General features: G+C 46.0%; 1 protein-coding gene across 2 annotated transcripts in view; it reads left to right on the top strand.

The window, feature by feature from the left end:
- Nucleotides 1-27,422, top strand: part of LOC119399534 (protein kinase C, brain isozyme) — a 204,679-nt gene that overhangs the window by 118,162 nt on the left and 59,095 nt on the right. For both annotated transcript variants that reach the window (XM_037666343.2, XM_037666342.2), the window contains exons 2-7: nt 13,727-13,758; nt 18,997-19,079; nt 20,394-20,505; nt 21,685-21,813; nt 24,761-24,917; nt 26,695-26,986. In XM_037666343.2, the coding sequence (XP_037522271.1) occupies nt 13,727-13,758; nt 18,997-19,079; nt 20,394-20,505; nt 21,685-21,813; nt 24,761-24,917; nt 26,695-26,986 (805 nt within the window). The remainder of the gene's footprint in view (nt 1-13,726; nt 13,759-18,996; nt 19,080-20,393; nt 20,506-21,684; nt 21,814-24,760; nt 24,918-26,694; nt 26,987-27,422) is intronic.

Below are 27,422 nucleotides of genomic sequence, written 5' to 3' on the forward strand. Positions count from 1 at the left end.
GGTTAAGGTAGCATGTTAGTATTAGGTGCTAAGATGGTGGTTTAAGTAGTGTTAATGTAGTTTTAAGTTAAGTAAGGTAGTGGTAACATAGGAGGTTGTGTGTGCGCGTGTGCGCCTGTGTTTGCATGTGCGTGCGTAACCGTGCGCGTGTGCGTGGCATAGGGTTGCGGGGGCTTGCTTTCTCTATAGTGCCAGGTGTTCGCCCTCGCTCCGCTAAGTCGTGAGGTGCGCCACGTCATCGATGATTGATGATTGATTGAATTACCTTCGCATCGAGCGTGTTCGCTATAACTGCCACGGAGGATCGCCTCCGATGACCTGTCTCTTGCTTTCCGTCTGTTGTCCGAGCCCTTGCGGGTCATCGCTGCGCGGTGCTCCTCTTTTGTAGATATGTACGTTTATATGTGTACGCATACCCGGATGCCATCGATCTACAACGGGTCGCTGCTTTCTCGTCCTCTTCTCTCCTGGTTTTATATTTGTGGTCTGTATCTTCAACCTACATTGTTTTTATGGCTGCGTGTGACGAGCGGTATTTGTTTTGTCCCCTCTTTCCCCAATACGCGGGGCGCACGCCACGAGAGGAGGAGTCTGCGGATGGTTCTTGTACGATATGCAACAGTGTTTCTTGTTTCGTTTTTGTTTTTTGCGCGTCACTTTTTTTTTTCTGCCCCCGTAAAGCAAACGTTGTGCCCAATCGGGATCCCTCTAGAAACCGCACAAGAGCATGCGAGCTCTTCGGACGCGACCGAGGCCGCCATAATTAAATAACGGCCCGCGGAGGAAAGATTTTATATGGAGCGATGTCGCGAGCCCTCCCGTCCCGGCAGGCCGCGATGTCAAGTTGGAAAAACATTTCGTCGTTTCGTCGGTATTATATTCCGTGTTAAAGGACATGCAGGGCAGCGTTGGAAGTCGCTCGATCGTCTTTTTTTCTCCTCTTTCTGTTCTTTTTTTCTTTTTGCTTTCTCCTAGCCCTATACGCTTAGTCCTAAAGTGTATGCATTTTCTGGTGTTTTTGAAGTGCGTGCATTTCAGGGCTGAACATGTTGGGCTGCAGGAGAGAGTATATTATCGAGCCAGAGTATACATATATAGTTCCATTTACGCATATGTCGTTCTTTCACAAACTTTAGGCTTTTTGTGCGTAATTTTTTTTTGACGAGCACTGTTGACCCGCGAGAAGGTGGGGTGAGGGGGAGGGGTGCGCTATTGAGCGCTTTTCGTAAATTGAAGCGTGGTCGTGTAGCTTGCGCGAAAGATCGGAAGAGAAATTAAGTACTGCTGTGACACGTGCCGACCTTTGACGCCTAGTTTATTATTTTTTTTGTGCTCTCGGCTCCAGTTCTAATTTGTGCACTCATAGTGCGTACCCTTCTCTCGTTTGCGCGTATCTTCCAGTATCAATGGCCTTCGAAGAAATATAGAGCGCGGAAATTTAATGCCACGCAGTGCGCACGTGTATTACGCACTGATGCGCTACGTCGTGTGGGCGTTCTTCACCGCGTATAGTGTTAAGTTTCTGCGCATTGTTTCTTGATGAACATAAGCGATGAAATGTCCCTGGAACATGGGGTCTCGGTGGACCAACTTTGTATTCTAACGAGTTTTCATCGCTTCAGGCTTCCATCATCCCCTGAACCTTCTTTGGATTTTATCAACATAAGCAGCCTAGCGCCACGCCTATAAGAAATGTATGGCTGTTCGTCATTCATGTTGTCGTTGTGCACGTGCCTCAACGCTCCTCTCCTTATGTGATTGATGTTATTTTCTTGCGATATGAATTATACGGGCACTAGAGGGGCATTGTTGCCGTCGCTGTCGCCGTCACGTTCCCTATAAATTCGAAATTGATATCATTTCCCCGCTTGTATGTTCTTTGTACGAGCGAAAGCTTGGTAAGGCTGCAAATGAGCGCGGCTCTAGCAGAAATGAAACGCGCCGGCCGACTCCGTTGGGCGAAGCAGAATGGAGGGGTGCCGGTGGGGGCTGCGTCGCTCGGGCGGCAACTCGAATACTTATGAAAAGGGCGCGGTCGCGCGTGCTTTGTTGATAGAGATCGGTAGGTGTTCCCTACCCTTGTGCAGGCTGCGTTCTCGCAGCTAGCTTCGCGTTGAGGCGACAGACAGCACGAAAACCGCATCGATTCCAGGAACGGCCGTATTCCCTTATATCAGCGTTTTGTAGAGTTACGCCATTAAGACGTGAGCAAAGAGCGCTAAACACGGGACGGAGAAGAATGACACACACAAGCGCTGTTTGCTCACGTCTTAATCATGTACCAACCAGCCCAGTTAAGCGCACTCCTGCAGAGTTACGCCAGATCGATCTTAAAAAGTTAGGTGCTAGCCTACTTCGTCTGATATTCCAATTCGTTGCTATCACATTATTTGCTTCGCCCTTGCAGCACAACTTTGAGTTTTGCTTCGTGCATCGGTTTCCTTCTAGCTCGTGTATCTTTGCCTGTAGAGATTCGGTATGGTGTTTTGAAATTATCTAAGCTGTCACGCCACAGATCGCGTAAATAATGAACACCTTAACTCAAGAGAAGCTCCTTGTATCAAGGCAGCTGCGAGCGATTTAAGGCTACCCTCTGCACAAGCAGTGCGTTTTCTCTTTGCATTCTTAGCCGGGAGGCCAAGGCTAAGCTCTGCGTTCCGCGATCGACTGCGCAACAGACCCCGGAGGTTACGCGCTGCGATTGTCTTGTTGATCTCAGCACCGCGAGGTGGCGCCACAAGCCACCCGACCGAGGCGCTCGTGCTTTTTTGCGTGTGATACCTAAAGCTACGAAACCAATCAGATCGGCCGCATGATGCATCACGTTGCAAATCCATGTTTCCTCCTAAACGCAAAGCCGGCTAAAAAAATCGTATGTGGCTGCTTCGCTGGGATATGTTGGTAGGCGCGTATTTTAATCTGTGTAATGACTTACACACTTACACGCAGATGACTCATCAGTTCAACTTCGAGAATAAACTAGACGCCTAACCACTACCAGCAGAAAAAAAGCACAAGAAAAGAACGCTAATTTGTTGTGCTTCTTTGTTTTCTGCTGGTTGTGCTTGGTTCTCTAGGTTTTTCTCCATGTTACGTACCAACTAGACCGGGAACGCTTTCTGCTATGTTCCAAAAGTTGAAGAGTTGATTATACAGGTTACCTATGGTATCAGCTCAGTGGCATGGTACAGAATTGTGCAAAACCATTTCCGGGTTCCTTTATGTATGCATTGTATGTGGCGCCGATGACGCGTAGGCTAGATATGTTATTCACTGCACCGTTTGACGCAGATCTCGTGATGTTGTATGCCTGCAACCACTGGTATGCAGGGACATCCTCAACCAACATCCTGTGCTTCGAGTTAGCGTTGGTGAAAGGCCGATTCCTGCACAAGCGAAGGATATTAATATTGCACTGTTCCGTACGCCTCCCTTTCTCACACGCCTGTTGCGCACTTCATTCTTTCGTTAGGTGGCCCTATTCCTGCTATTGCGCAGTTCATTAAGCATGTGCAGCGTCAGTTCAATAGGGGATGAGGGGAAGAGGTTCATTGAATTATTCGTGAGTGAGCGCATTGCTTAACACGGCGGCTGGTCCCAAAGTTCATGAACGGTCGGGAAGACGTCTTCACTCAATATTAGGAGTTCGTAAAGTTCAAAGCAGGAGGGAGTGGTGAGAAAGATGTTTAGCAGGCATGCTGTACACAATTGATAGAGTCGAATAAAAGAAGAAAGACGCAACGGAATTTTAAATATCCGGCATTTATTTGATGGTCAGTATTGTATATTTAGGACGTGATCATTCGTTTTTTTTTGTGTTTGCTTCTCTGGTTCTATGGCGTTTAATTCTGGGGCTCGATCTCGCGTTAGAGCACAATATCTTTGTTTTGGTTTGTGACGGCGTCTTCGTGTCTTTGTATGATTTACTGTCCGGCCTCACACGATGGTCCATGAGGGTGGTACGGAAAATGTACGAAAACGAGCTTATATGTGAAGAATAAATCAACGAAACAAAATAAACATTGAAAGGCAACGCAAATAACGCTTCCCTCCAGCTGCACTCACTATAAGTGTCTGCTTACTTTATCTTTTTTTTTTCCATACGACACTAAGCAAGCTTAAAAGCAACGCGATACCCCTGACTTACGCCCGACCCTGCAAATGATATATATGCGTGAGGCACCGCGACTTGACATGAACCGCGCGGCGCTGCGCGATTTTCCGAATCCGCGATGCGCTCGCGCTTACCCTGCGGGCTGAGGAAGACATTGATCCGGGGCTCGCGCTGGTTAATCCCCTTTTAACGAACTTCGGTGTTATCGGATTTACGCCGCTAATGCCGTCCCTGCACTTTCTGCCATGAATGTTTTAGAGGGCTCTTTAGGCTGTCTGAACGCGTTGCACGGATGTACGTTGCAAGCTTGCAAGGTCTTAGGTGTCCAGGCGAAACTCTCCACTCCAGCCTCAAGCGCCTTCAATCGGTGGGCAGTTTCAGCGTAGCAGATGTCTCTGCTGTGCGTAGGCGTAGGCCGTGGAAAGCCTGTTCAAGTAAGAAGTTGTGGTGGTGCCGCCGCCGCCCTGTGCCGCTGCGTTTAAGTATACTAGACCCGCTCACGGCCTCCGTGATGTTGTGAAGCTCTAGGTGGTGGAAATCCCACCTAGATTGCCTCGCACTCCGTTCTGGAGGACGCCGTATTGAGTTGTTCGTGTGCATTTCTATGAAGGGTCACTAAAGTGATACATTATATCAGTTTCGACACACAAATCAGTTTCGACACATCCGTTTTTATGCTCCGCATGATGTGAAGGCCGACAGCAGGAATTTTACTGTGCGTTGACACCTATGTACGTATCGGCTTGATGCGAATATTTTTCACTTCTCGAAGATAGCGCCGTAGCAGTCACGTCTCCATTGTAGAATCTGGCTTGATATTGGCTGTCAGATGTGCTCTAACCCGCATTGGGTACTTCTGTAATTCCCATTTTCGTGATCAGTGTCTCCTTTGACTAATTTGCTTGGATAAATTATTTTATAGAATATCAATTACTAAGTCACCTCCTTTTCTTGCCGGACTATAAAATATTACACACTTCCATTTGGTAGTACCCCTTCCTAATATTTTTTTTACCCACCTTCCTTGAGTATGTGGCTGGACTGTCGTTGCGCTAACTTGTGGATGCGGGTTCGATTACTGTCAATGGCTGCCACATTTCAAGGGGTGTGGGGGCGTATTGCGCGAAAAGAGAAGAAAGCACGTGTGTACTTTGTGTTAGGGGCACGTTCAAGAACGCCAGCCGGTCAAAGTTAATCCCGAGTACTCCGATACAGCGTGCCTTAAATCGCATAGGGGTTTTAGAACGTGAAACCCCATAGTTTATCTTATTCCCGTATCCGTTTTAGTTGTTGTATCCATTAGTTATTAGTTATTCCCGTATACATTTTCGGCGCGTGAATGGTACCTGTAATCCTATGCATGATTACGAAGCCACTACAAGGAACTCGAACGAGATTCAGCATTACGTGCGCGACCTGTTCACGTGCACGCCTCAACTTGGCCCTTGTGAACGTCAATGGCTTCCCATAGGCTACCTTTGGCTGAGCGCGCACTTGGCTAACGAAGCGTCCTTTGCGCGGCCGCTTATTTATGAGCCACAGCTGCGTCGATGCCAGTAGGGAACGTCGTGCGTGCAGCCACGGTGAGATCCATAAATCGTGGCCGCGATCAGAAAACCTAACCTCGCGTATCGGGTCCGGTCGCCAGCTTTACCTACGAGAGCGTATTTTAACGCACCCTGCTGTCATTAGCCATTTGTGATCGAACAGCGAACGGTGACCGGTGAACGCCAAAAAAAAAAAAAAAACGCAGGGTACTGGTTTAGCGTATTTTCTCGCATGCAGACGCGAGTATTCGCGTAGTACTGCAGTACCCAATATTCGCAGTTCAATATTCGGTACTGCAGTCGCTTCTCTGAAGTGGACACGCGGCGTTCCACGTCACTCAAAACGACACTCGCCGAAAGTAGCCGTATCAGGATACGTCCTCCGTATGTGCACGCATTCACATCCCACCGCGTTGACTTACATTGGCTAACATTGGTTACTCTTGGTTAAACGATGTATGATGTTGACTAAGTAAGGCCAACGAATTGCTGATGTAGACTTGTGTTGGCTTCAGTTGCTAATATTGGCTAGTGGTAGCTGACGTTGGTTAAATATGACTAATGATGGTTAATGTGATATCCGCTGTATAGCCAGAGTTCTTCAATCGTACAAGTTTCGAAACTCCCTATAGGCTCTGTGTATCGAAATCCGGGCAGGCCATTCGTCGAAACGGCGGCGGTCCGCTTATTGTAGCGCCACCTCTACGCGGAGAATCGAACTAATATTAGGCACTGTTTTGTGCTTAGCTTTGCACGAATGGGCCCGCAAGCGGTGCCGCATTGATGAAGCGAGCAGTCTGTTTACGTTCGCGGCGTACATTTTGCAGATAGTACTGCTCCCATAGAACTCTTCGACATTTCTTGCAAGTACTTCTCCCATTTCCCGCCGCGACAACTCTGCGATAACAGCGATCGTGGCGGTGCGAGGTGTTTTCTGTCGTCGCTTCCAGGTGGCACTTCAGTTTGTTATCCTCCAGCGTAAGTGTAAGCGATGTGGCAACAAAGAGCGCTAATCGAAAAGTCAGAGATGCGGAGAGGAATTACTGGATGGCAGCGATGAAAAAAGAAAAAAAAACGGCTCTGAGTAACTACCGAAAGGGCAATAACGAAATAAGGAGGGAGGCATTTTATGATAATGCAAGGGGAAGCGCTTTACTGTTCGAAGCGAGGTCGGGTTGCCCTAGAACGCATAGTTACAAAGCGAAATTCAGTAAAGAACAACAATGCACATGCTGTGGGGAAGCGATGGGCACGATGTAGCATGTTCTGATTAAATTTGGAGATATCCGCCCAGGTGTGCGTTTGGGCACGAGTCTACCTGAAGCCTTGTGTTTTAGGGACAACAATAGAAAGCTGAACTAGCCCGCCATAGAAATAAGAGGCGGTTAGAGTATTGGTGGCAGAAAACCACAGAGAAAGGACAAAAATAAATAGTGGCAAAAATAAGGACATTCTGTCGTAAAGGACAGATAAGTGTGCTGTGATTTCTTTTTTCTATATTAAGATCGATCTAATCGAAGTAGCCAAGGCATCAGGCCAATATAAAAACGAAAGGGAGACTTTTTTTTTTTTGGAGCCTGGTGGCGCAACCTGTCATTGTCCCGTTATAAAGGGGACGCCCTTAGCATCCATCCATGCATCCATCCTCCGTAAATTTTTCCACGCACACATCCGGACTTCGGAACCGAGTTTCGCAGCCTGTGTGATTGAGGATCTTTGGTTATAGCGACAACACTGTATTCATTCAGTCTCACTGCAATTATGCCCTCGCGTACCCATATAGTACAAAAGCCTGATTTGGTTCTGCGTCATTTTACGGTGCATGCTCTTCGGACGTGGTAAATGCTTGTTCACGTTTATGTGCAGCGAAGTCGTCTCTGTAATTACAGAGCCACTGAAGAGAAAAACGATTTTTCTCATATTAGTAAAGTACTCTTTCAGAGTTCCAAAATCACCAATCTTGCTGCGAGAAGACGCTTGGTAAGCGAGAAAACGCTCAAAAAGAAAGTGTGGGTAGCGACGCCACCTTGCAATTCCCGCACCAAACGCCGTGACGTCATAGATTTTGCCGGCGCGTACAAAGCCCCACGTAGTCCCTAATAACCAAAAATTGAAGTACATTGTCCTCTGAGGGGGCCATAGACTTAACATAAAAAGTTTCAGGAAGTTTCGCGGCGCTAGTGTCGCCCAAGTACGAAAAATGCGCCTTGAAATCTGATCTGATTCATTGTTTCACATTATTATTGTTCCTTTAAGGCGAAAGCCTTAGGTGCTTCATCAAACGCGAACAGTGACCGTCGGTGTCGGGGTCAGCACGAGTGATGCACAAAACCGTGTGATGAACCTACCATATGACGTCATCATGACGACACAGCTCGCCAACATTTGGGATGTCATGAATACGTCGCATAAATTGATCTGACACGATGACGTCGTGTCATGACATCGTCGCTTCGCTTCATCGAAGGTGGGCCGATCCCGGGGGCGCTGCAAAACCACGTGGGGTGCAGAAAATTTACAATGCCTCCGATCCCGGAGGCGCTGCAGAAAGGCGGAAAGAGGAGAGGTCGATACAGTCGACATGGAAGAAAAAGAAGCAGATCGCTTTCGCCCAGGAGTCGTCTTAGGCAAATACATTATGGATCGTGTGACTTTCTTTTAAACTAAGAGCAGTTATGAAAGGAGGGAAGCTGCTGTCACAGGCAGCTCCTACGAGTGAACTCGTCGCATCGTTTCAGGAGTGCATGCGCCAGCTAGATCCTTCTATGGCCTTTTCTTTCAGTGAAAAATATTTGCGTTGTGCGAATGACCTCAAAAACTTAATACTTGCTTTGGGCATCCTAATTCCTAACCCGCGTAAGAAACACAAGCGCGAAAATTCTGCACCATTTTCTACACTGCGCACATTCCATTCAACGCTTCTATTGTTCCATTCTAACTTATCCCTGCTCTCTCTCACCAACTTTATTGTTTTTACGGGCAAGAAAGCGTGCATTTGGTGAACTCATTACGGATGCGGCGTTGTAGAAGTTTTTATTATGTTAATTTACGACAGCTTAATCTGTCCAGCTCCTTTGCATCTCAAATGGGCATTGTAGAGAAAGACGGCGAGTCGTTCAGTGATATGCGTGTGTGGGTTTCTAAACGCGAATGCGGTGATGGTGAAAAACAACAAAGAGGTCCTAATATTGTTTTTTTTTTTTTCGAGTTTGTGAGTCGAGATAAAAATGCGATTATTCGCGTCGTATGCCATGAACTTTGTCGCTAACTGCGTTAACATAAGTTAGACTCGGCTTACTTTCGTTGAGTTCAACTCTCAACGAAAGGGAAGCTATAAGAAAGTTGAGGCACTAAACGCAGCAATGAGCCTTTCCTGTTGCTTTCCGTGTTCCCTGCCTGAAAGTTTTCCTGCTTCGTTTTTGCTGCTAGAGAGAGAAAGAGTAGAGGAAGGCAGGGAGGTTAACCAGAAGTTTGTATCCGGTATGCTACCCTGCACTGGGGTTGGGGAATAGGGGGTTGAAAGCGAGAGAGAGAAAATAAATAATAAGAAAAAAAACAATCACACACACACACACACACACACACACACACACACACACACACACACACACACACACACACACACACACACACACACACACACACACACACACACACACACACACACACACACACACACACACACACACACACACACACACACACACACACACACACACACACACACACACACACACACGCACACAAGAGCGTTCCGCTCAGAGGCGCTCTGACAGGCCAGTGGATCGCAGGAAGGCTAGTAGTGCTTGAAAAGCCTTCTTCTGCGACGTTATGTCCGGACGATGGCGTAAAAGTCTTTCTTCAGATAGAGGCTGGTCGTCTATCTTGTTGAGAGCATGGCAAAGAGATTGTCTCCTTTGATCCCACGTTAAGCCTTCGACTGCCATCAAGACTTCGCCGAGGTGACGCGACCGTTCTGTATAGATTATGGCTGGGCGTCGCGTTTACCCATGCATATGCATTCCGCATAGTGATGGCCGACACCACCGCCTGTGAACACTGCGGCAACGAAGAAACAATTCGGCATGTTCTGTGTGACTGTCCGAAGTATAGTTTTTGCTGCTAGCATGCGCCAGAGCCCGCCGCCGTCATCTAGTGGTTAAGTTACTTGACTGCTGACCCAAAGGTCGCGGGTACGACCCCGGCGGCAGCGGCGGCCCATTTCGATGGAGGCGAAATGCTACAGGCCCGTGTACTGTGCGTTACTTATGCACTTTCTAGAGTACTTCCATGCGGCCTGCCACATAATCGTATCCTGGATTTTGGCTCATAAACCTCCACAAATTATTATTATTAATATTATTATTGACAGACACCAGAACTCTACTGCAGCTCTCTTCGCTAGGTTACAGTTCGTAGCTTTCATGCCCCCCCCCCCTTTTCTTTCTTCTTCCTTCTGCAGCATTTGCATATGGATCCGCATTGTGCTGCTGGTCTCCAGCAGGTGGTTTCTGTTGAATTGTTTAGAACTGCGTAATGCGGCGCAATCCTTCAGAAGTTCACGGCTTTCGATGTAAGGTTCGCGCGTACATAATGCCTGCCTCTGCGCAGACGCGTAGTGCATTCTGGGCAGCATTGCAAACACGTAGTACGTTAACAAAAGTGGAGTGTGTTTGTCTTCATGGCAGCTCATACGTTTTGCTTTATAATTATGAGAAGCCTTAGTCTACACGCTATACCGCATGTAGCTATACTAACCTAATTTGAAAGGCACTGAATAAAGCTAATATGAGCAAGATCAGATTACTGCGTACCACGTTTTGAGCATGTCGACACTAAATCAGTCTGACCATGAATGTCTGGCAGGGGCCAAACGGGGCAAGGGCGAGAGAAGGAATTTAGAAGCTACCGCATTAGGAGCTTTCATTGATGTGTTTTGTAAGATATTAGTAGATAGAACGCCGCAAGACTGCGAAATTCTTTGAACGTGAATTAGTACGTAACATATGTTATTCCCCTTGCTCAGTGAGGATTATAATAACTGAAGTTGTTATGGGATAATCGCGATGGAAATATCACCTTGAGGCCTATTTGTTTGCGGTGTTAAAAAAGCATGATTTTGAGTGATTTCGCTTTTTGTTCATGACACTTCGACGTCATGAGGTAGCGAATTCTATACACAATTGGATGTCTTTGTGCGCAAGCGCTGACTTTGGCAGCTCGATATCTGATTCACCAGCCTGCTGTGTCGCACTAAAAATGAAATAAGCATAAAAAAGCGCTGTCAGTCACCTTTGCTGAACTGCTCGAAGAATAAATTCCCGCAAAATTGAGCAAACTGTGAGCAATCTGCATAATTGAGCAATCAGCATTCGGTGAACTTTTTTATGGGACTGTTGATGGAGTTTGAAAGTGCATACACTTCGTCTAGAAATTTGCATGTCGTAAAACGAAAGGTTTTAGTGGTTAAACCCACGGAATTAGCATTACCACTGAGATACAATTTCTCAGTGATCTAAATCTAAATTCACGTTCTATTTTGATGAGAGAGAAAAAAAATGGAAGGAAAGGTTAACGGAAGACGCAAATGTCCCTGATAAAATACTGATACGACGCGTGTATTCCAATGTGAATCGCAAGTAGTGGCTTCAAGTGGGTGGTGTTTGTGGCTTACGCTCGTCAGTTTTGCTTAGGCGTAGGCTGTTCACTTACGAAGTAAAAATGAACATATGCGTAAACACTACGTGCTTTCGGAACGTTTCGTTCACACATACGGCTGTTTCTCCACAGCGCTCCGACGCGGGCAGTTTGCAATTCACAGCCCAGTCGAGATAGGATCAAAACAAAGCTTTACGGAGCCGCACATTCTGCCCACTTGCAGAGCACACGGAAGGAAGAGCCACGTGACTGGCATCCGTTGAATCTCAGTCGTTTCCCTTGTGCATTCGCAAGCATTTCCACAATGTTTCCACCCAGGAGCCGAGAAGAGCGTCTCCAAGCCGCGCACGTCAGTTGCAAAGCTTTGCATTGAATGCACGAGCCGTACGTGCTCAGGAAGTCGGATTTCGGACGAGCTGACTGTCATGCGTACTACGTTAGAGTCCTCGGATGACGCCTGTTGAATTCATAGCTTAGGATCAAATGTATACTGCGAGACGCATTTGCCCATGCGCGCCGCGTCGCGGCTGTGGGCGACCGTCACGACCGTCAGTGGCGCTGGCTAACACTCCCTGAATTAGACTCGGAGAAGTACTGGATAAAGTGGACAGGGGAAAGGCCCCCACTGTAGCGCGACTGGCTGAGCATGGGACATGGCTGAGCATTCGTAGATTGTGGTTGCAGTTCCCACCGGCGGCGAGCTGTTTCCCGCCCACTTTGTTTCTTTTTTTTTAGGAGCTTGCTCGCCAAGCTTCTTATGCTCGCGCCTTGTCCACACCGGCGTGACCGTCGGCTCACTACTTCTCATTGGTCCCGCCAGGAGCGCAGCTGCGCTCTCTCCGGTGATTTCAAGAATGCTCACTAGATTGCGCCACCGCTCAAGGCGGCGCACACCACCCTCGGCGCAAGTGGCGCAAGCGCTAGTTAGGTGACCCTCTGGGATACATGTCCGCAGCATCGAACATGATCGCGTCCTGACCGCAGCCGAAGTTCTCTGCTTCACGGAGACGTGGAAACATGCACATCAATGCATTCGTTCCAGTCGTCTGCACCAAAGAAGCGGAGCGTCCTGCGGGCGGTGTCGGGATCTACGTGAAGCTACCTGATGCGGCTGAAGATCTCGCTTTGCCAGTAACCAGCCAGAGCCATAACGGGGAGCACGCCGCCGTGAAGCTGTCATCCGGGATAGTAGTCATGGCCACGTACTTGGCACCGAACTTGTCACAAGGAGACGTCGCCAAGTACATCGAGAAGGCAATGCATCGATACAGCACCGAGTTCAAACGCGGTCCCTTCGTACTCGTCGGAGATCTGAACGTTGACACTATGCAAAGCGACAGGCTAGTCCAACACATGATGTCACGTTACGCTCTCCGATGCGTATCGTACGACTGCAAACGTCCTACCACCATCAGGGGCACCTGTATCGATGTTGCCTTGTCGAACTTTTCATTGCGTCCCATGATCGATGATCCCTTGGCAACATACTTCACTGATCATCAAGCCACCATCTTTAAAGGGGAACGAGTCCCCAAGCTCATCGAGGGACGCCCGTCTTGCACTTTGTAAAAGAACGTCTCTTGTGTATATATAATCTTTATAGTTCATCCAAATGTATATATACTTCATCAAAATGTATAGAGTGAATCCAACCGTAAATTGATAAACATTGTGTATGCAATGCATATATAACAACGTTGTCACGTCTGTATATGGTTGTAGAGCAATGTGTTTCAACTTGGTAAACAACATGTCTTGTGTACATATAATGTTTTATAGTTCATCCAAATGTATATATACTTCATCAAAATGTATATACTGCATCGAAGCGTACATTAATAAACATTGTGTATGTAATGCATATATAACAACGTTGTTACGTCTATATATCATGGTAGAGGAATGTGTACGAGCATTCGCGGGTTACCCGATCACCTCCGAGCAAGCTCCTCTAACATGATTCACTTCGTGGATATGGCGGTGAATTTTTTTGTTTACTTGTTTATTAACACTTGAGTGAAAAGCTACAATTTACACCCTTATGCTTTCCGCAGTTTAATTATCTAGTGGCTTCGTCCGCCGCGGTGATACAGCGCTAACGGCCCTCGTCTGCTTAACCTAAGGTCACGGGTTTCGATCCCGGCCGGTGTGGTCGCATTTGGGGGGAAGTGATTCTTATCAAATCAAAGGAAGTGAATGGAAAAGTGAACCCCGCAACTGTCTCTGTCCAAGTAGGATACGTCAGCAGTGGTTCACAAGGGACGGATAAGGAGGGAATAAAAGAATGATAGGGGAGCGGTTGGTGATTCTGGAGAAAACCGTATGTTGTCGTTCATATGTAATTACACTTGTTTATGAAGCCAAAAAACTAAATGCCTCCTTCCTTTTTTTTTTCTAACTTTTGCAGGGGCTTTGGGAAGCAGGGATACCAGTGCCAAAGTGAGTGCTCCTTTCTCTTTTGTGTTCTTACAGCAATGTATGCTTAATAACCATAGAAGTACACAACGTTATTATTAATGCTTTCTAGATAATTTTTTTCATCGAACTTTGGTAGAAATTAATATTAGACTACAATCTTCAGGATATGCAGCTTTTGATATTGCTACTTGCTACTGAAGAACAAAGGTCCAAGAGAAATCTGAAAAAAAGTGAGTTTTGATAGAAGAAATAAAATATGCTCGTTCTTCAAAAAAAAAAAGATATGCGCAGCTTCAACTGACTTAACGTCGCAAAGGCTGATAAAAGAGCGGAGCTGGTGGCATCAGCGCACCTTTCCCCTGCTTTCGGCAACGCATGGCGCTGCCTTCCTCCTCTCTCACCAACCACACCGCGTGCTCGACTCGCCGACTACTTTCATTGGCACAGCCAATCGCGCTCTTGCCCGCTTCTCCTCTCCACACCACCCGCTCCGCTGACGCCATAGCTTGGCCTTTGCTCTCATCTACTCTACCCTCTCCATGTCGCTACCCTTTCTCTGCCATGCTTAACTCGCTACGCTAGGCTTTCATCTCGCCCACTTAGCTTTACCCATGCTCTCCCTCTCGCGAGGCTTCGCTCTCGCAGCTGGGCTAGAAGGTGCGGACGACGATCCCCAGGGTTTTACCTCGGCTTTGAGTAGCTGCGCTGTTAAAATATGCTCGTTGTAATACAAACATATACCACGTGACATCCCCACTTGCGCGCCATGAATGCAGTGCCCCATAACATTCCGCGTACGAGCAATATGCTTCCTTCGCCGCGGTTCATGACCGCGATAAGCAGACGCAGCGGTTATCGTTTGTGCCGCAAGCGAAGGTGCGTCATTGCACAGCCACCACCATCGTCGCTTCGTTATCGCATTTTAAGCTGCAGCGTACGAGGCCAAATAGTATGGTTTTGCACGCAAAACGCTAGGGAGCACTGTAGTCACGGCTGCAATGGCGCGCAAGCGGCGATGCCACGTGGTATTTTTTTGTATTTCGCGGGCATCTGTAGTAAACAGAAAAATAATGCCTAATAGATAGAAAGACAGAAACGATCTAATCGGACGTTTCGATAACCGATCTACGACTTTCTCATTCGAATTATTGGAACTTCTTGCCCAGCTCCGTTGTTACGAAATTTGGTTAGTTAATGTTACCTAATTAAGCAATTATGCAGAACACAAAAAACAGTGTGGCTTACTCCATGCAAGAGTCAGCAGCATGCATGTGCTCGCGTCGTCCTAAAGTGCGTCAGCATATTTTTGAACTCTGGCTAGAGTTAGCTTGGCACACCTTGTAGGATAAGACATAATTAACTCTCAGTAATGTTTAACACCAGTGTGAATTGAGAATGAGAAATAGAAAAGGACCCATGCTTTCATCGGAAATCGAGTCACTTCTTCGAGGATGTGTTAAAATTGGCGAATCTAGTAGCTATACATTAATATATTTAAATAATAGGAGCCTGTGTTAGATACTTCTATAATGATTATTTCATTAAATAAAAAAAACTGCGTATTTGCAAAAAATGTGAAAGCATGCGCACAGATTTTAACACCCTTTGATACTGCACACCTTAGTATTTGGGTTCTGTTCAACGCTAACCATTTAGTTTATGCCATGTTTGTAATGGACGGCTTGGACGCTTTCTTTCATGTGCAGTCAGGCTCTCAGAGGTCAAAGTAACTCCTTATTTTAACAATGAAATTGAATGTGAAATTATCTTGTACTCTTACCATAAAGAAATATAGCGAAATTGTTCCCTGAACTCTAAAGTTATATTTTCACACTCCATTATTATTTATCAATGGGTTGAATTGAAGCAGATCACTGTATTTACAAGCACCACCACTATTAAGTCAACTAGTGCTGACCCTATTAAGTAAATGTCTAGCAGTCCACGAAATATAAATTAAGGAAGTTACAAAAAATAGGCGTGCTCATGTGCAGAAGCACAACGCACTAGAGAACGGTTTTCGTTATGCAGGTTAGGAAAAGTGTAGTTCGGTGACTGTGTTTAAAAAAAAACTTGCATAAGGCTGTGCTAATTATTAATACGGACAGAGCTGCAGCAAGAAATTTCTAGCAAGAGACTAGCACAACAACAGTTACAATAATACTAATGAAAGTAGGGGAAAATACAAGACTGAAAGGTCTTAATTGAGAGGCGTAGAATTCTGCTAGCACATCAATACGCGCATGCTTGCTACTTTGTGTGGGTTCAGAGATCATGGACCGGATGGCCTTGAGATGTGTAGAGTAGTGGCAAAGGAAAAAAAAAGGACGAACAATTATTATAATGATACGCACACGTAAAGATGATAGCGTTGATGTAAGTATACTAGAACTTATCCATAAGGACGATGTTTTGAACGAATGATCATTGGCAATGTTCTGAAGGAAAATGTTCAAAACTCGCTGCTCTTTCATGGACTGGCGGAACTTGAGCAGCGGAGCCTAAGTGAAAGCATAAGTACACTTGTTTTTGTAACCTGGACATACGGAAAGAATGCGCTTATGGTTTCGAGAGCACCGATGTTATCAGTGTACGGGTTGCTAGTCGTAAATTCTTTCAAATTGTTTTAAATACTCCGATGTTCTAGGATGACAAGGCTGAAGTCATAAATCCTCTGCCTGACGTGAATACTGTCACCTGTACACGGTCAGGACGTTGAAAAAATAAAAGAGCGACAGTGTGACATATAATCAAGTTAAGAATATAGATTTCATGTTTAACTTGGGAACATAGGTTATTCTGACCACGATGACATAAGGTGCAGTGCGAAAGGAGTGTTTAAGTTGTCCTGCGTCAAAATTACACAGCATTTTGGCAAATCTGATGCGCAATCTATATTCTTGTTTTTTTAAGTGCGAATGTCTACTCTAATGGTGTTAAAACTTTGCGTGAGCTTTGCGAAACCTTCTGGATTATACAGTTACAACAGCGGCGCACGTTTGAGTATCCCAGCATTTTTTAAAAGTCCAAACAGAAACGTCTTTTTTTTTTCGCTCAAAATAAATTTAGACTGCGACATTGTGAAGACGCCACATATTTCTAGGTTATTTGAAAAGTCGGCACTTGAGACGCCGTTGAAGAAATTCTTTAGTGCACCAGAAATGTACCTTTTTGGGTGAAAATTACATAGTAATCAGAAACTTAATTATGATTATGTCATCCAAACGAAGAGTTCATTTTTCCCCACCAGGAACATAATACTCTTTTTTTTCATACATAATATGCCTGGGAGCTTAAACATTATGTGAAATGACATTTGATGCATATTCAAGAAGCATCTGTATACACATTAAATATTCTAGACACAGATTCTCTTTGCTTATGTATCTGTATTTACTACAACAGCAGCGTTCGTGGTTACACGTAAACTCGCTGCCACCAAGGACGAACAGGATTAACGAATGCCTGTTTTTATTACATACATTCATAGTTGGGCACGCCTTTGATACAAAACAAGATGCATTATGTATGGCCACAGTACGAAAGTGTTTTTGAACTGCAGTATTGCTTATCTATTATACATACCTGCACGAATTACGCATGGCTTGGACCCAATAAAGCCTACGCTCTTTATCACTGGACGTATTGTCTTCTCTGTAAAAGTTATGCTGTTTTTGTCAGTTACTGGTGAAGCAGCTCCTCGGCTTTGTCCCTAATTCGATGGTAGCTGTTTTGTACGGTGAAAATGTTTTTCCATTGACTGCTATAAATAGCGTAGATGTGGGTTGTTATCACCGTATGCACAAGTGTATGGGCTGCACCCGAACCTTGCCACCCCAAAATCTGAAAGACAGATTTCCAATGAAATGGCCCCTACTGGAGAGACGGCATCGCTGCCGCTCCTTTGTATGTGGGTCTTTGGTGCATGGCCTGAGGTGTCGTCAGAAAGATATTGAAGAGTTTGAAAGTAACAAGAATTTTTAACGTCATGCATGGTGCTGAAGATATGGTCGGTGAATGTGCTTGTAAATCAATCTTTAGGGGCGGTGGAAATGAGGGCCAAGATGAATAAACGAATGAATAAGGCAGCTATGAGAAATAGTGCATTCGCATTCGTAGCGATGGGCTTCCGTGGAGCATTATAGCACGGTCGTATACTCGTTGTCAGGAAACATTTAGATCGAAACGTTTGGTTTTCAAAACTACTTCTTCAAAACTCTGGTGTGGCCCTGTACCAAAGTATATACGGTAATACCAACAATAACTTATTTACCTTCCGGTGTGCGCTTTAAGCTTATTGTTGCCTTGATAGGTAAAAAGCATTGTATCTTCAAGGGCGTTCCAGAGTTTGCTAGCTACCGCCTTCCCATATATTGGTGTCAGGACGTCTTTACAGTACTGCACACTCTCTTCTGTTATTTTTAGGGGCGAAGCTCCTTTAGCGGCACCCGTTCGTCCCGTCGTAGTGTGTAACCAGTCTTAAAAACGGAGGGGGCGTGCACACATGAAGGCTCCCTAAAGACAATGCGCTGCGACAGTACGTGATATGTATCGCCCTCTCCTCTCCTACGGTCCCTCCCCCCCCATCTTGCCTCGCGGCGCAGCGGCGCCGACGCAGGCAGCGTCGCGAGGCAGCGTCGCGGCAGCGTCTTGATTGAAAAAACCGACCGCTCGCGCTGCACAACCGTTCACTGACCACCCCGTATATATAGGCACTGCATTTTGACCTCCAAGGTAGTGCGTGTGTGCGATTTCTCCTGTGCGTGATTAAACAATGAAAATTCACAGCGTACATGTAAAATTAAAGTGAGCTGCAAGTCGTCATAACTCTCATCGAACCTTTAGTATAAACGCGCCCGATCTCGCGTCGGTGATCATGTACTGGGCAGAATTCACGGAAGTTTCACGGTTTACCGATGAATCTCGGCAGCTTCGCCCACTCATCATCATTCACTCCGTGGATATGCTGTGATTTTTTTATGCTGGCAGCCATGAGCGCCCCGTCAGCAGTGCGTAGTATCTGGGTGTAGAAGTGTGGTTCGTTGGTCGAGTTGGTCACACATTTTTAAATGGAAAAACAGCGCAAAAGGAAACGAAGCACAAGTGTCCAGTGTTTCCTTCGCTTGTGCTTGCTCTCCTTTCGCGTTGTTATTGCCATTTACAAATCTAGGTGTCATCTGGGAAACATCTATTGCAGAAAAAACTGCAGATTAAATGACTGCTTCATGTTCTCCGGCCGTATTGTTTTTATTTTCGCAGTATGCAGCTTTGTCGTGCACAAGCGATGCCACGAGTTCGTCACCTTCAAGTGTCCAGGCAAAGACAAAGGCGTCGACTCGGACGTGAGTGCGCTTATCGAGACTATTTGGATGACCTGTGACCTCGGTATCCTTGTAAGATTGGTAGGGAGGCACTGTGCACAAGCGTATAATGGGCTTACTGGGACAGGTGCAAGGACTATGTGAAACGTGTTTAATGCATGAGTCCTTCGTATATAAAACGGACATGTGCTAAACGAACTAGTGGCTGCTTAACGCGGCAGAATGAGTCACCATGTGCAATACTACGGAATGCTTTCTCAAGGACATGTGCTTAATAGCTGCGAGTGGGAACAACAGTTTAGGGACGTTAGATTTATATGCTGAAGCGAAGGGGCTCACGATAGGAAAACGGTGGAGGCATTTTATATTTGGAATATCGGAAATGATGAGGCGCATCACCCCACACCTCCACCACTCAATATGTCAGTAGGAGATGCTGGCACAAGAGAGGTGTTTATTCAACTGGGTCCCAAAGAGCATTCCTCAAGAACTGAGATGATGTTATATACAGGCGAAGGCAACGAGGCGCGTAAGAGCCGCTTACAATATAACTATGTAAGGACTAATATGTATGGGGAACAAAGTATGTCAGACACCACCGGCACTCTGCAACCCACATATGCGGCTTGTCATATCTCAGTTCTAAAGAAATTTCATTTAGTCGAGGTTCGTGTGTATGTTACTTGTAAACAGTGTTTTACACCATTGATACTTCCAGTCTTGCTTGCTAAGTAGCGAGACAGCTAAAATGGTATTGCAGAGGTTTAGCATTTACGGCAAAATTTTTAATCATCAGCCTTGCATTTATGGCTTATACGTTGTTACAGGGAGATGCGTGGGCCATGTCTTGATGTTTAAGCGTAAGCATATGAATTTTGGGCATTAAATACTCACAGGGCCCGTTAGCGGGACGTAAATGCAACTGAAGTTGCAGCCTGCCAATATCATATTCCTGCAGGTACTAGAAACATGCGCATGCTGTCATGTGCCCTGCGTTTTAAGAACCGAGGTTCTGATACATTGAAGGTAATCACGTCCTTTCTTTTTCGCAAGATACTACTACAAACGCCAGTAAATGTAGAATGGTCGGTCTTTTGGATCATTTAACACAGCCTCTTAACTAAATGAATTAGTATACAGGGGGGGGGGGGGTGTTGTGCAGTTGAAGCAAACCTCTCCTTGAGGAATTCCCATCGTAGCAGCGCAATGCCCACGCGACACCATCTTGCAATGCGCATTAATGGATACAATTTCAAGGAGAATTGTCGATAACTTCAGAAGCCGTGGCATACAATATCAAAAAGCAGGGTCATATATTTGGCATGTGTCTTTCAGGATGCACGTACCAAGCACCAGTTCGTGCTGCAGACGTACACAAGTCCAACCTTCTGCGACCACTGCGGCTCGCTCTTGTACGGTCTCATCCATCAGGGCTACAAATGCAAAGGTGAGTTGCCTGGGCAGTGAATAATGAGGTGTGACACATGGAAATAGCTGCACTCGCTGTAGCGAATGTGTGTGATTCTGAGCCTTTCACTGTTTGTTTGCTCCAACCACGATAATCGCTGTACTCGTGATTACCAATGTAGTGGCTAAGTCTCTGCAGGAATATGCTACCGTCAACATAGTTTCGGTAAATGTTTGTTCTAAATGTTTGTTCAGGAAATTTGTGTGGCTTCGTTTATCCTCTAGCCTTAATTGGCTATTGCCTCGTTGTTGCTTTGCGACGCTGAACTTAACATATAAGTAGCAATTTGTCGATTTAGTGGTATTAGTAGAAATTCTCTCCAGTGGCATGGGCGTTCAATGGATTATCTAGTACGAGTATCTAGTAAAAACAGTCAATGACAGTCTCAGCTCCTAGGCTGTATTTTACTTTTTCCCCCACTGCCACGGACGAGCTGGCTTCACATCTGTGCTTTGGCATGATGTACTTGACGGCGGCACACGTGGCACTAAGCGGTGGAACCAGTAGGGAGTTCCGGAGCCCCGCGGTGTCAAAACGTTAGCAAAAAAGGCTCACAACAACAACAACAACAAAAAAATATTCGGCCATTTTTCGTCACAACTCACAATAACATTGGCACTGGGAAGGTCTTAAATTCTGAAAAAAAAAAGGCAATATTGTGTCTTATTCCATCCTCTCGCACCACTTCTTCCAGCTCCTCAAATGAAGCAAAATTAACATATGGCGCGTATTTTTCTTGTTTTTAATACTTCATTCAGTACCGTTGTTCTGCCTCTTTTGATGCCTGTTAACTATCCATGTACACAAACACAAACATGTACACAAACATGTATGTACACAAACACAAACATGTGCACAAACATGTATGCACACAAACACAAACATGTACACAAATATGTACACATGACAAACATGTATTGTCATGTTTCCTTCACCCCCCTATGTAATAACCTCCAAGTGAGGGACTTTGGGGGTTTCTTCAAATAAATATCAATAAAAGTGGATGTCCTGACAAATACTACTCGTCTATCAAACGCTTTGATGTTTTCTGTCGGGCCTTATATTACGGCTCGTGCTTCACTTGCACTTTCTTGGTTGCAAAGAGATGGTGCGTATGGAAATACGCTGAATATACAACCTGTATTCTCTTCCACGCAGCGTGCGACATGAATGTGCACAAACGGTGCCAAGAGAGTGTGCCGAACCTTTGTGGCTGCGACCACACCGAACGGCGAGGGCGCATCCACCTCAAGGTTTCGGCAACCCCTACGCGGCTTACCTGTGAAGGTGCGTGGCACGTTTCTTACGCGTCACCAGCTTGGAAGCATCGCAAATCAGTTCTGCGGTATCCTGCAAGGTGACGGAAGAATTAGGAAAAGAAAATTGACAGCCACCCATTTGTAGGAAGAAGCCACAAGGAAATCTATAAGGATTTCTCAGAAAGCTTTCATTGCCAAAAAATTCGTCCTGGTCCGCGGATCCAACCCGGAATCAGTGTGGTAGAGCTACCGCCCAGGAATGGCGTTTGTTCCGGGTTCGATTCCGGACCAGGACGAATTTTTAGGCAACTAAGAAGCTTTCTTACTCAGGCATCCATATGGATTTCCTTGTGCCTTCGGGCTGCAAACGGGTGGTTGTCAATTTACCTTTCTCAGTTTCGAAACTGGCTGAAAATGAGGCCCCATTACATTTATCGTCTATGTGTACCGCAAAGACGTTAACCAGCTTTGGGTCCGAAGCCTTGCTCGTGTTCTTCTGCAATGCCGATGTTTAGAAAACTGTTCAAAAAGTAGGTACACATTCATGCTGCGGAAAGCAAAGCAAATGTGCAAACGTGTACCGTCGACGTGAAAACATTACAAACCGCTAGTTCTGAGAAAACTTCAAAATTTTCGGCAATTTTGACTGTATTCGGTCTACCTACACGGCACATGCTGATAGCGCGTTTTAGAACTGGCTGGAAATCTAAACTCAAGTCTGCCTGCCGAAGCAGCAGAAACACTGAGCCTTTGCTTGTCTCTCGTGGTCCTTAAATTTTTGGCGCTGACTTTACACATGATAGAATGAATATCACTGGATAGACAATTCCCTCTAGCGAGTTTGAACATGTGTCGATGACTGACTGGTTGGCGCGTAATCTCTTGTGCATTTGCAGATTTGTTTTGTCTCTTTCTTGTCTTTTGCCACTGTAAAACTTCGCTTGGCGTTTTTGTTGCACTATTAAATCGTTCTTGTGCCCGTGTTGTCCATTTTTCGATCCCCCTCTTGTATATCCGCCGCAGGAGCTTGATGTCTATATTGATGCCCTCTTAGACGACGCAGGTTAGGTTCCCGGCCATGGCTGCTGTATTGAAGTGAAGGCGAAGTGCAATAACACTCTTGTACTTAGTTGTAACTGCAGGTTAACCAATTCTAAGTTGTCAAAATTACTCCCCAGCACAGTACTATAGGATGCGTCGTCTTCATAACGCATAGTACCAGAATTCCGGGACATGTCCACGTAGCACCCTCTCTCGCCGGTTGGAGCGGTGCCCGACCGTAACTGAAGGCGAAATAGGCGAAAAAAATTGTATCTCATCAAAAATGCTAGTTACTGAAAACGACTCCTGGCTGTATACAACAGAAACCCACTGGAACATTCTGGTAAAATTGGAGTGTCGCACTACAAATTGCGTGGTTTCTCTGGGCGTTTAATACCTTACAGTGTGAGCCCATGTGTTTCTAATGGGCGATGTTCAACTGTCCTGGGAAGCCACACGCTTTGTAGTGTGATGATGCTACTTTACCAAAATATTGCACTGGGTACCTTCTGTATAGCATCGGGAAACTTTTTTTGGTAACTGGCTTTTTTCGTCAGGTATGATTTTTTCCCCTAATTCTCATTCAGTTACGGCAGGACACCGTTGGTGCCGCCAAGAGGTGGCGCCACGTACGCATGTCCTCATATCCTGGGAATGTTGTTTTTGGACAATATAACTCTTAATTTTTTGATACGTACATTGCGTTTGGCCTTCCAATTGGCATCTAGAATTCCGCACGTGTCACGGGTATACTCAAAATCGTTTTCTAGCCATGGCAGTAAAGCTACGGCGCATATATTTCATATGTTTATTGCACCACCATGTAGTCTTGGCAAAAGTGACACTCGCTTTGGTACATGTGTCCTTGCACAGCTTGGTTAGTTTTAAGTAGCAAAACTACTGTTACCGGAATGCTATAGTGCCGAAGCGTCGGTACATATGAGTGCCGCAGATGCTTAAAATGAACACAGAGGTGCCTACTACAGCATAACTTATGGCCATGCTGTGATTCGATCTCTTTTCTCATGCAGTGAACATTGCTTCCACTACCTGATATTGTTTTCGTTCAGTAATACGCTTTCAAGGCAGTTTCGTCTTCCTTTCCTCGCATCAGTTACGTCTGGCCCAGCGTGAATGAGGCTCAAAGAACCTAATGAAAGGCAGTAAAGTTAAGGAAGGTATAGCGGACAGTAGCACGGCCAATTGGGCTAGTTGGTACTTGTTCACTTTGGCAGGAATGGCGCGCTCACGAACAAGGACACTAGGAGGAAGACGCAACACAGCGCCTGTGTTGTTCGCGTCGTTCTTCTAGTGTCCGTGTTCGTGTGCGCGCCTTTCCTGCCAAAATATAGGGGAAATTATCTGTAGCTTGTAACTGTAGTACAGTAATTATGACATAAATGGAAATCAATTTAAGTGGATGAAACATCAACTTGCCAAAGGGTGTGGGTTTGGTCCCTACCCGCAGCAGTTTGATTTATTATACACTTCAATTCTTTTTCATTGATGCCATAATTGCTATACTGCAGTTACAAGACAAGTTACACATAATGTCCCCCATGCTTTCCTTGACTTTATTGTCTGGTGGTTTCATTGGCTGTGCCTAACAAAGAAACGCGCCGTCGACCAATCACGCCTCTTTCGTTTCGCGACTGCGCATGTATGCGACTGTCTGGCCTTGATGAAAGAGAAAGCTCCTGCATTTCCCTATTGCTCTAACCGTTTCCCTTCGCACCCGGTTTGTTTTGCACTGTGGCATTTGCGGCCATACTTTGCGTGTCCGGGGCAAGAAGGGGGAGTACATTTTCTCAGTTTTGTTGCCAACAAACCTTAGCTCATGCCACCTGTTGCGCCAAGTAGCTAAACCTTGCAACTTTGCAGGACCCTTTGTATCGCACTGTGTCCGAGTAGTCAAAGCCCTTCGCTTTGTGCAGTACGGCAGGCACGCAACCTGATTCCGATGGACCCCAATGGCCTGTCCGATCCCTACGTGAAGCTCAAATTGATCCCTGACATGGGCGATTCGGCCAAGCGGAAGACCAAGACCATCAAGGCCTGCCTCAACCCCGAGTGGAACGAGACACTCACCTTGTGAGCAAAATCTTTGATTCGTCCATCTTGAAAGGCGGTTAATTGCTAGCGTTTGTCGTCGTCATTGTGTGTCTATACAGTGAAACCCGCATACATCCAACTCGCCACTAAAAAAAGGGGGTAGAGGGGGGGGGGGGACGTTCTTTCGGCGTATCGTTCAATTCTATATGAAACTTTTCAAGAATTTTCCGTACCTTCGATGCGAAATTTGGTGCGCAAGGTGCTTCACGGCATTACGTCAATATAATGCGAAGAAGGCGGTTTCACGGCAATACACGGGGAATCATTATTTTTTTTGTACTTTTTATTTTCCCGCTGTTTGTAGTTTAGGGTGAGGTTATGTGCAGGGGCGTGTTTTACGGAAGACGATGTAAACAGCGCATCAAGAACTTCATACGCTGCACTGCGTGCTCTTGGAGCGGCGAAAAGCCTCATATCCGCCATGGCCCAAATGTCTGCCTTTTTTCTTCAATATCGTTTTAAGCGCTCATCCAGGTATGCTGTAGGCATTGCCTAAGTCTGACTTCTCTTCGCTACGTTCAACTGTCTTGATTATTGCCATTCTTGCGGGGAACAGCAACTTCTTCTCTTTCACGGCAACCATGCTTTCGCGGCAACAAAAGGAGCGGATAATAGCGCAGAAGGGAACTGCGATCGCGCATGACGAGCCGACAGTCGAAGCGACGAGGAATCATGGGGGTGAGCATGCAATGGCAAACGGTAGTTTCTACTCGCTCTGCTCGGCGCCCTCGTAATCACACCGCTCGCACTCTCAAATGCATGCTAGAAAGTCTCCTTCCGCATGAAAAATCAGCTTATTGTGAGGGAAACCGTACTTCTTCGGGCCTTTCACTCTGTTTTATGTTCTACGTATAAAGTGTTCCCACCCTTTTTCTTCGTTAGCCACCAGATCTCGCCATGAATGGACGTCAAAGCATCGTCATGTTTCAAAATAATTTTAATAAAGAATTCGATTTACCCGAGTTTGATATAGTATGTTTTGGCGGCATTCAGGGCAGCACGAAGGAAGGTCTCTATTATAGGTTTTCAGTCAACACGGTCCGCATAACCTGAAACCGTTGAGTGCTTGAGTGTTCTCTGATCTCATCAGTACATCTAGTACTCCGCAAGTATATAAATACTTCCGAACCGATTATGTCACTTTAGCACCTACAGACCGGCATTAAATACCGGTCTGAAATTAGCGTGGCAGCAGGAAGTTGCGAAGATAAATTTTGAACTCGACTTTTCTTCTAATAACAACTGTTATATAAAATGGAAAGGACAGAAATTATCGCACCTGTATAACCGCTTGGTAAAGTAAATAACGCTTATGACTGCGATTGTCGTCTAAACCCGTTTCAATATGCGATTCCAGTTTACTTCCCACAATAGGATCAATGAAATTTTTACAAGTCAGTACGAGGCACCTTTCGTAGGGCGCACAGCTTACTGCGTATGGATACACCCGGTCTACCTACGGAAAGAGCTTCTGTACGGTAATGTTCGCGCATGCGCAGTGCTCAGCCTGTTCGGTAATCTAACACTGCTGAAAGTCCCAACTGTCAACGAGAGACATTCTAAGAATGGTGTGGTGTGACCGCGTTTCCGGCCCTTACGAGCGTTTTATTCGCCAGTGTACTCTGGTGGGAGGTGCCCTTGTTGTGAATGTGTTTGTTTGCTTGCAATGCACTATGGATAGTTTCTAGTTTCGTATAATTGTTTTCCTCCTATTTGATGGCAGAAGTGTACAATTTTCACTTTTCCGCGACCGCAGCGACCTGAAACCCGTCGACAAAGACCGGCGACTACTGATCGAGCTTTGGGACTGGGACCGAACGTCTCGCAACGACTTTATGGGCTCCCTCTCGTTTGGCATCTCGGAGATTCTCAAGTCTCCGGCCGAGGGCTGGTTCAAGCTTTTGACGGCAGAGGAAGGCGAGTTCTACAACGTGCCCGTGCCGCCCGAGAACCCGGCGCTTGCACCGGGAACCACGCATCATCCATCGAGGCCGCGGCCGACACCACAGGCTTCATCAGACCTCATCCCACACAACATGGGCAAACAGGTGATAATATTAGATGTCATACTACTGTAGTGTTTCTATGATGGACGAGGAAGGAAACTTTGTAAAAGAGAAACAGGAGTGAGAGGTGGGAGCCAGCGTGAAGCGGATCGGGGCTGGCGTGGCGTCCACTTGACCATGACCATGGCCGTGACCTCCGGCACGCAGTCAACCAGCCCAACTTGGATATGTGCGATAGTGCTGCTATCTAGTCGAAAATAGTCTATGCCAATGTAGTCTTCGTAGCGTTTCCTGCCACACGATGGTGCGTAAGGATTCACATTGTGTAGGGTGTTTCGGTGCCAGCGGTCCTTCATACTGGCATCCAAGCACCCTACACATTGTGTTAGCGTGTGTCGTATGTATGCTTATAAACTGGTCGGATTGACTGTAATGAATGACGTCTAAAATATTTTTGTAATGCTTTGTATGCATGTAG

Source organism: Rhipicephalus sanguineus, chromosome 7 (genome assembly GCF_013339695.2).
Source record: "Rhipicephalus sanguineus isolate Rsan-2018 chromosome 7, BIME_Rsan_1.4, whole genome shotgun sequence".
Taxonomy (NCBI): Eukaryota; Metazoa; Arthropoda; class Arachnida; order Ixodida; family Ixodidae; genus Rhipicephalus; species Rhipicephalus sanguineus.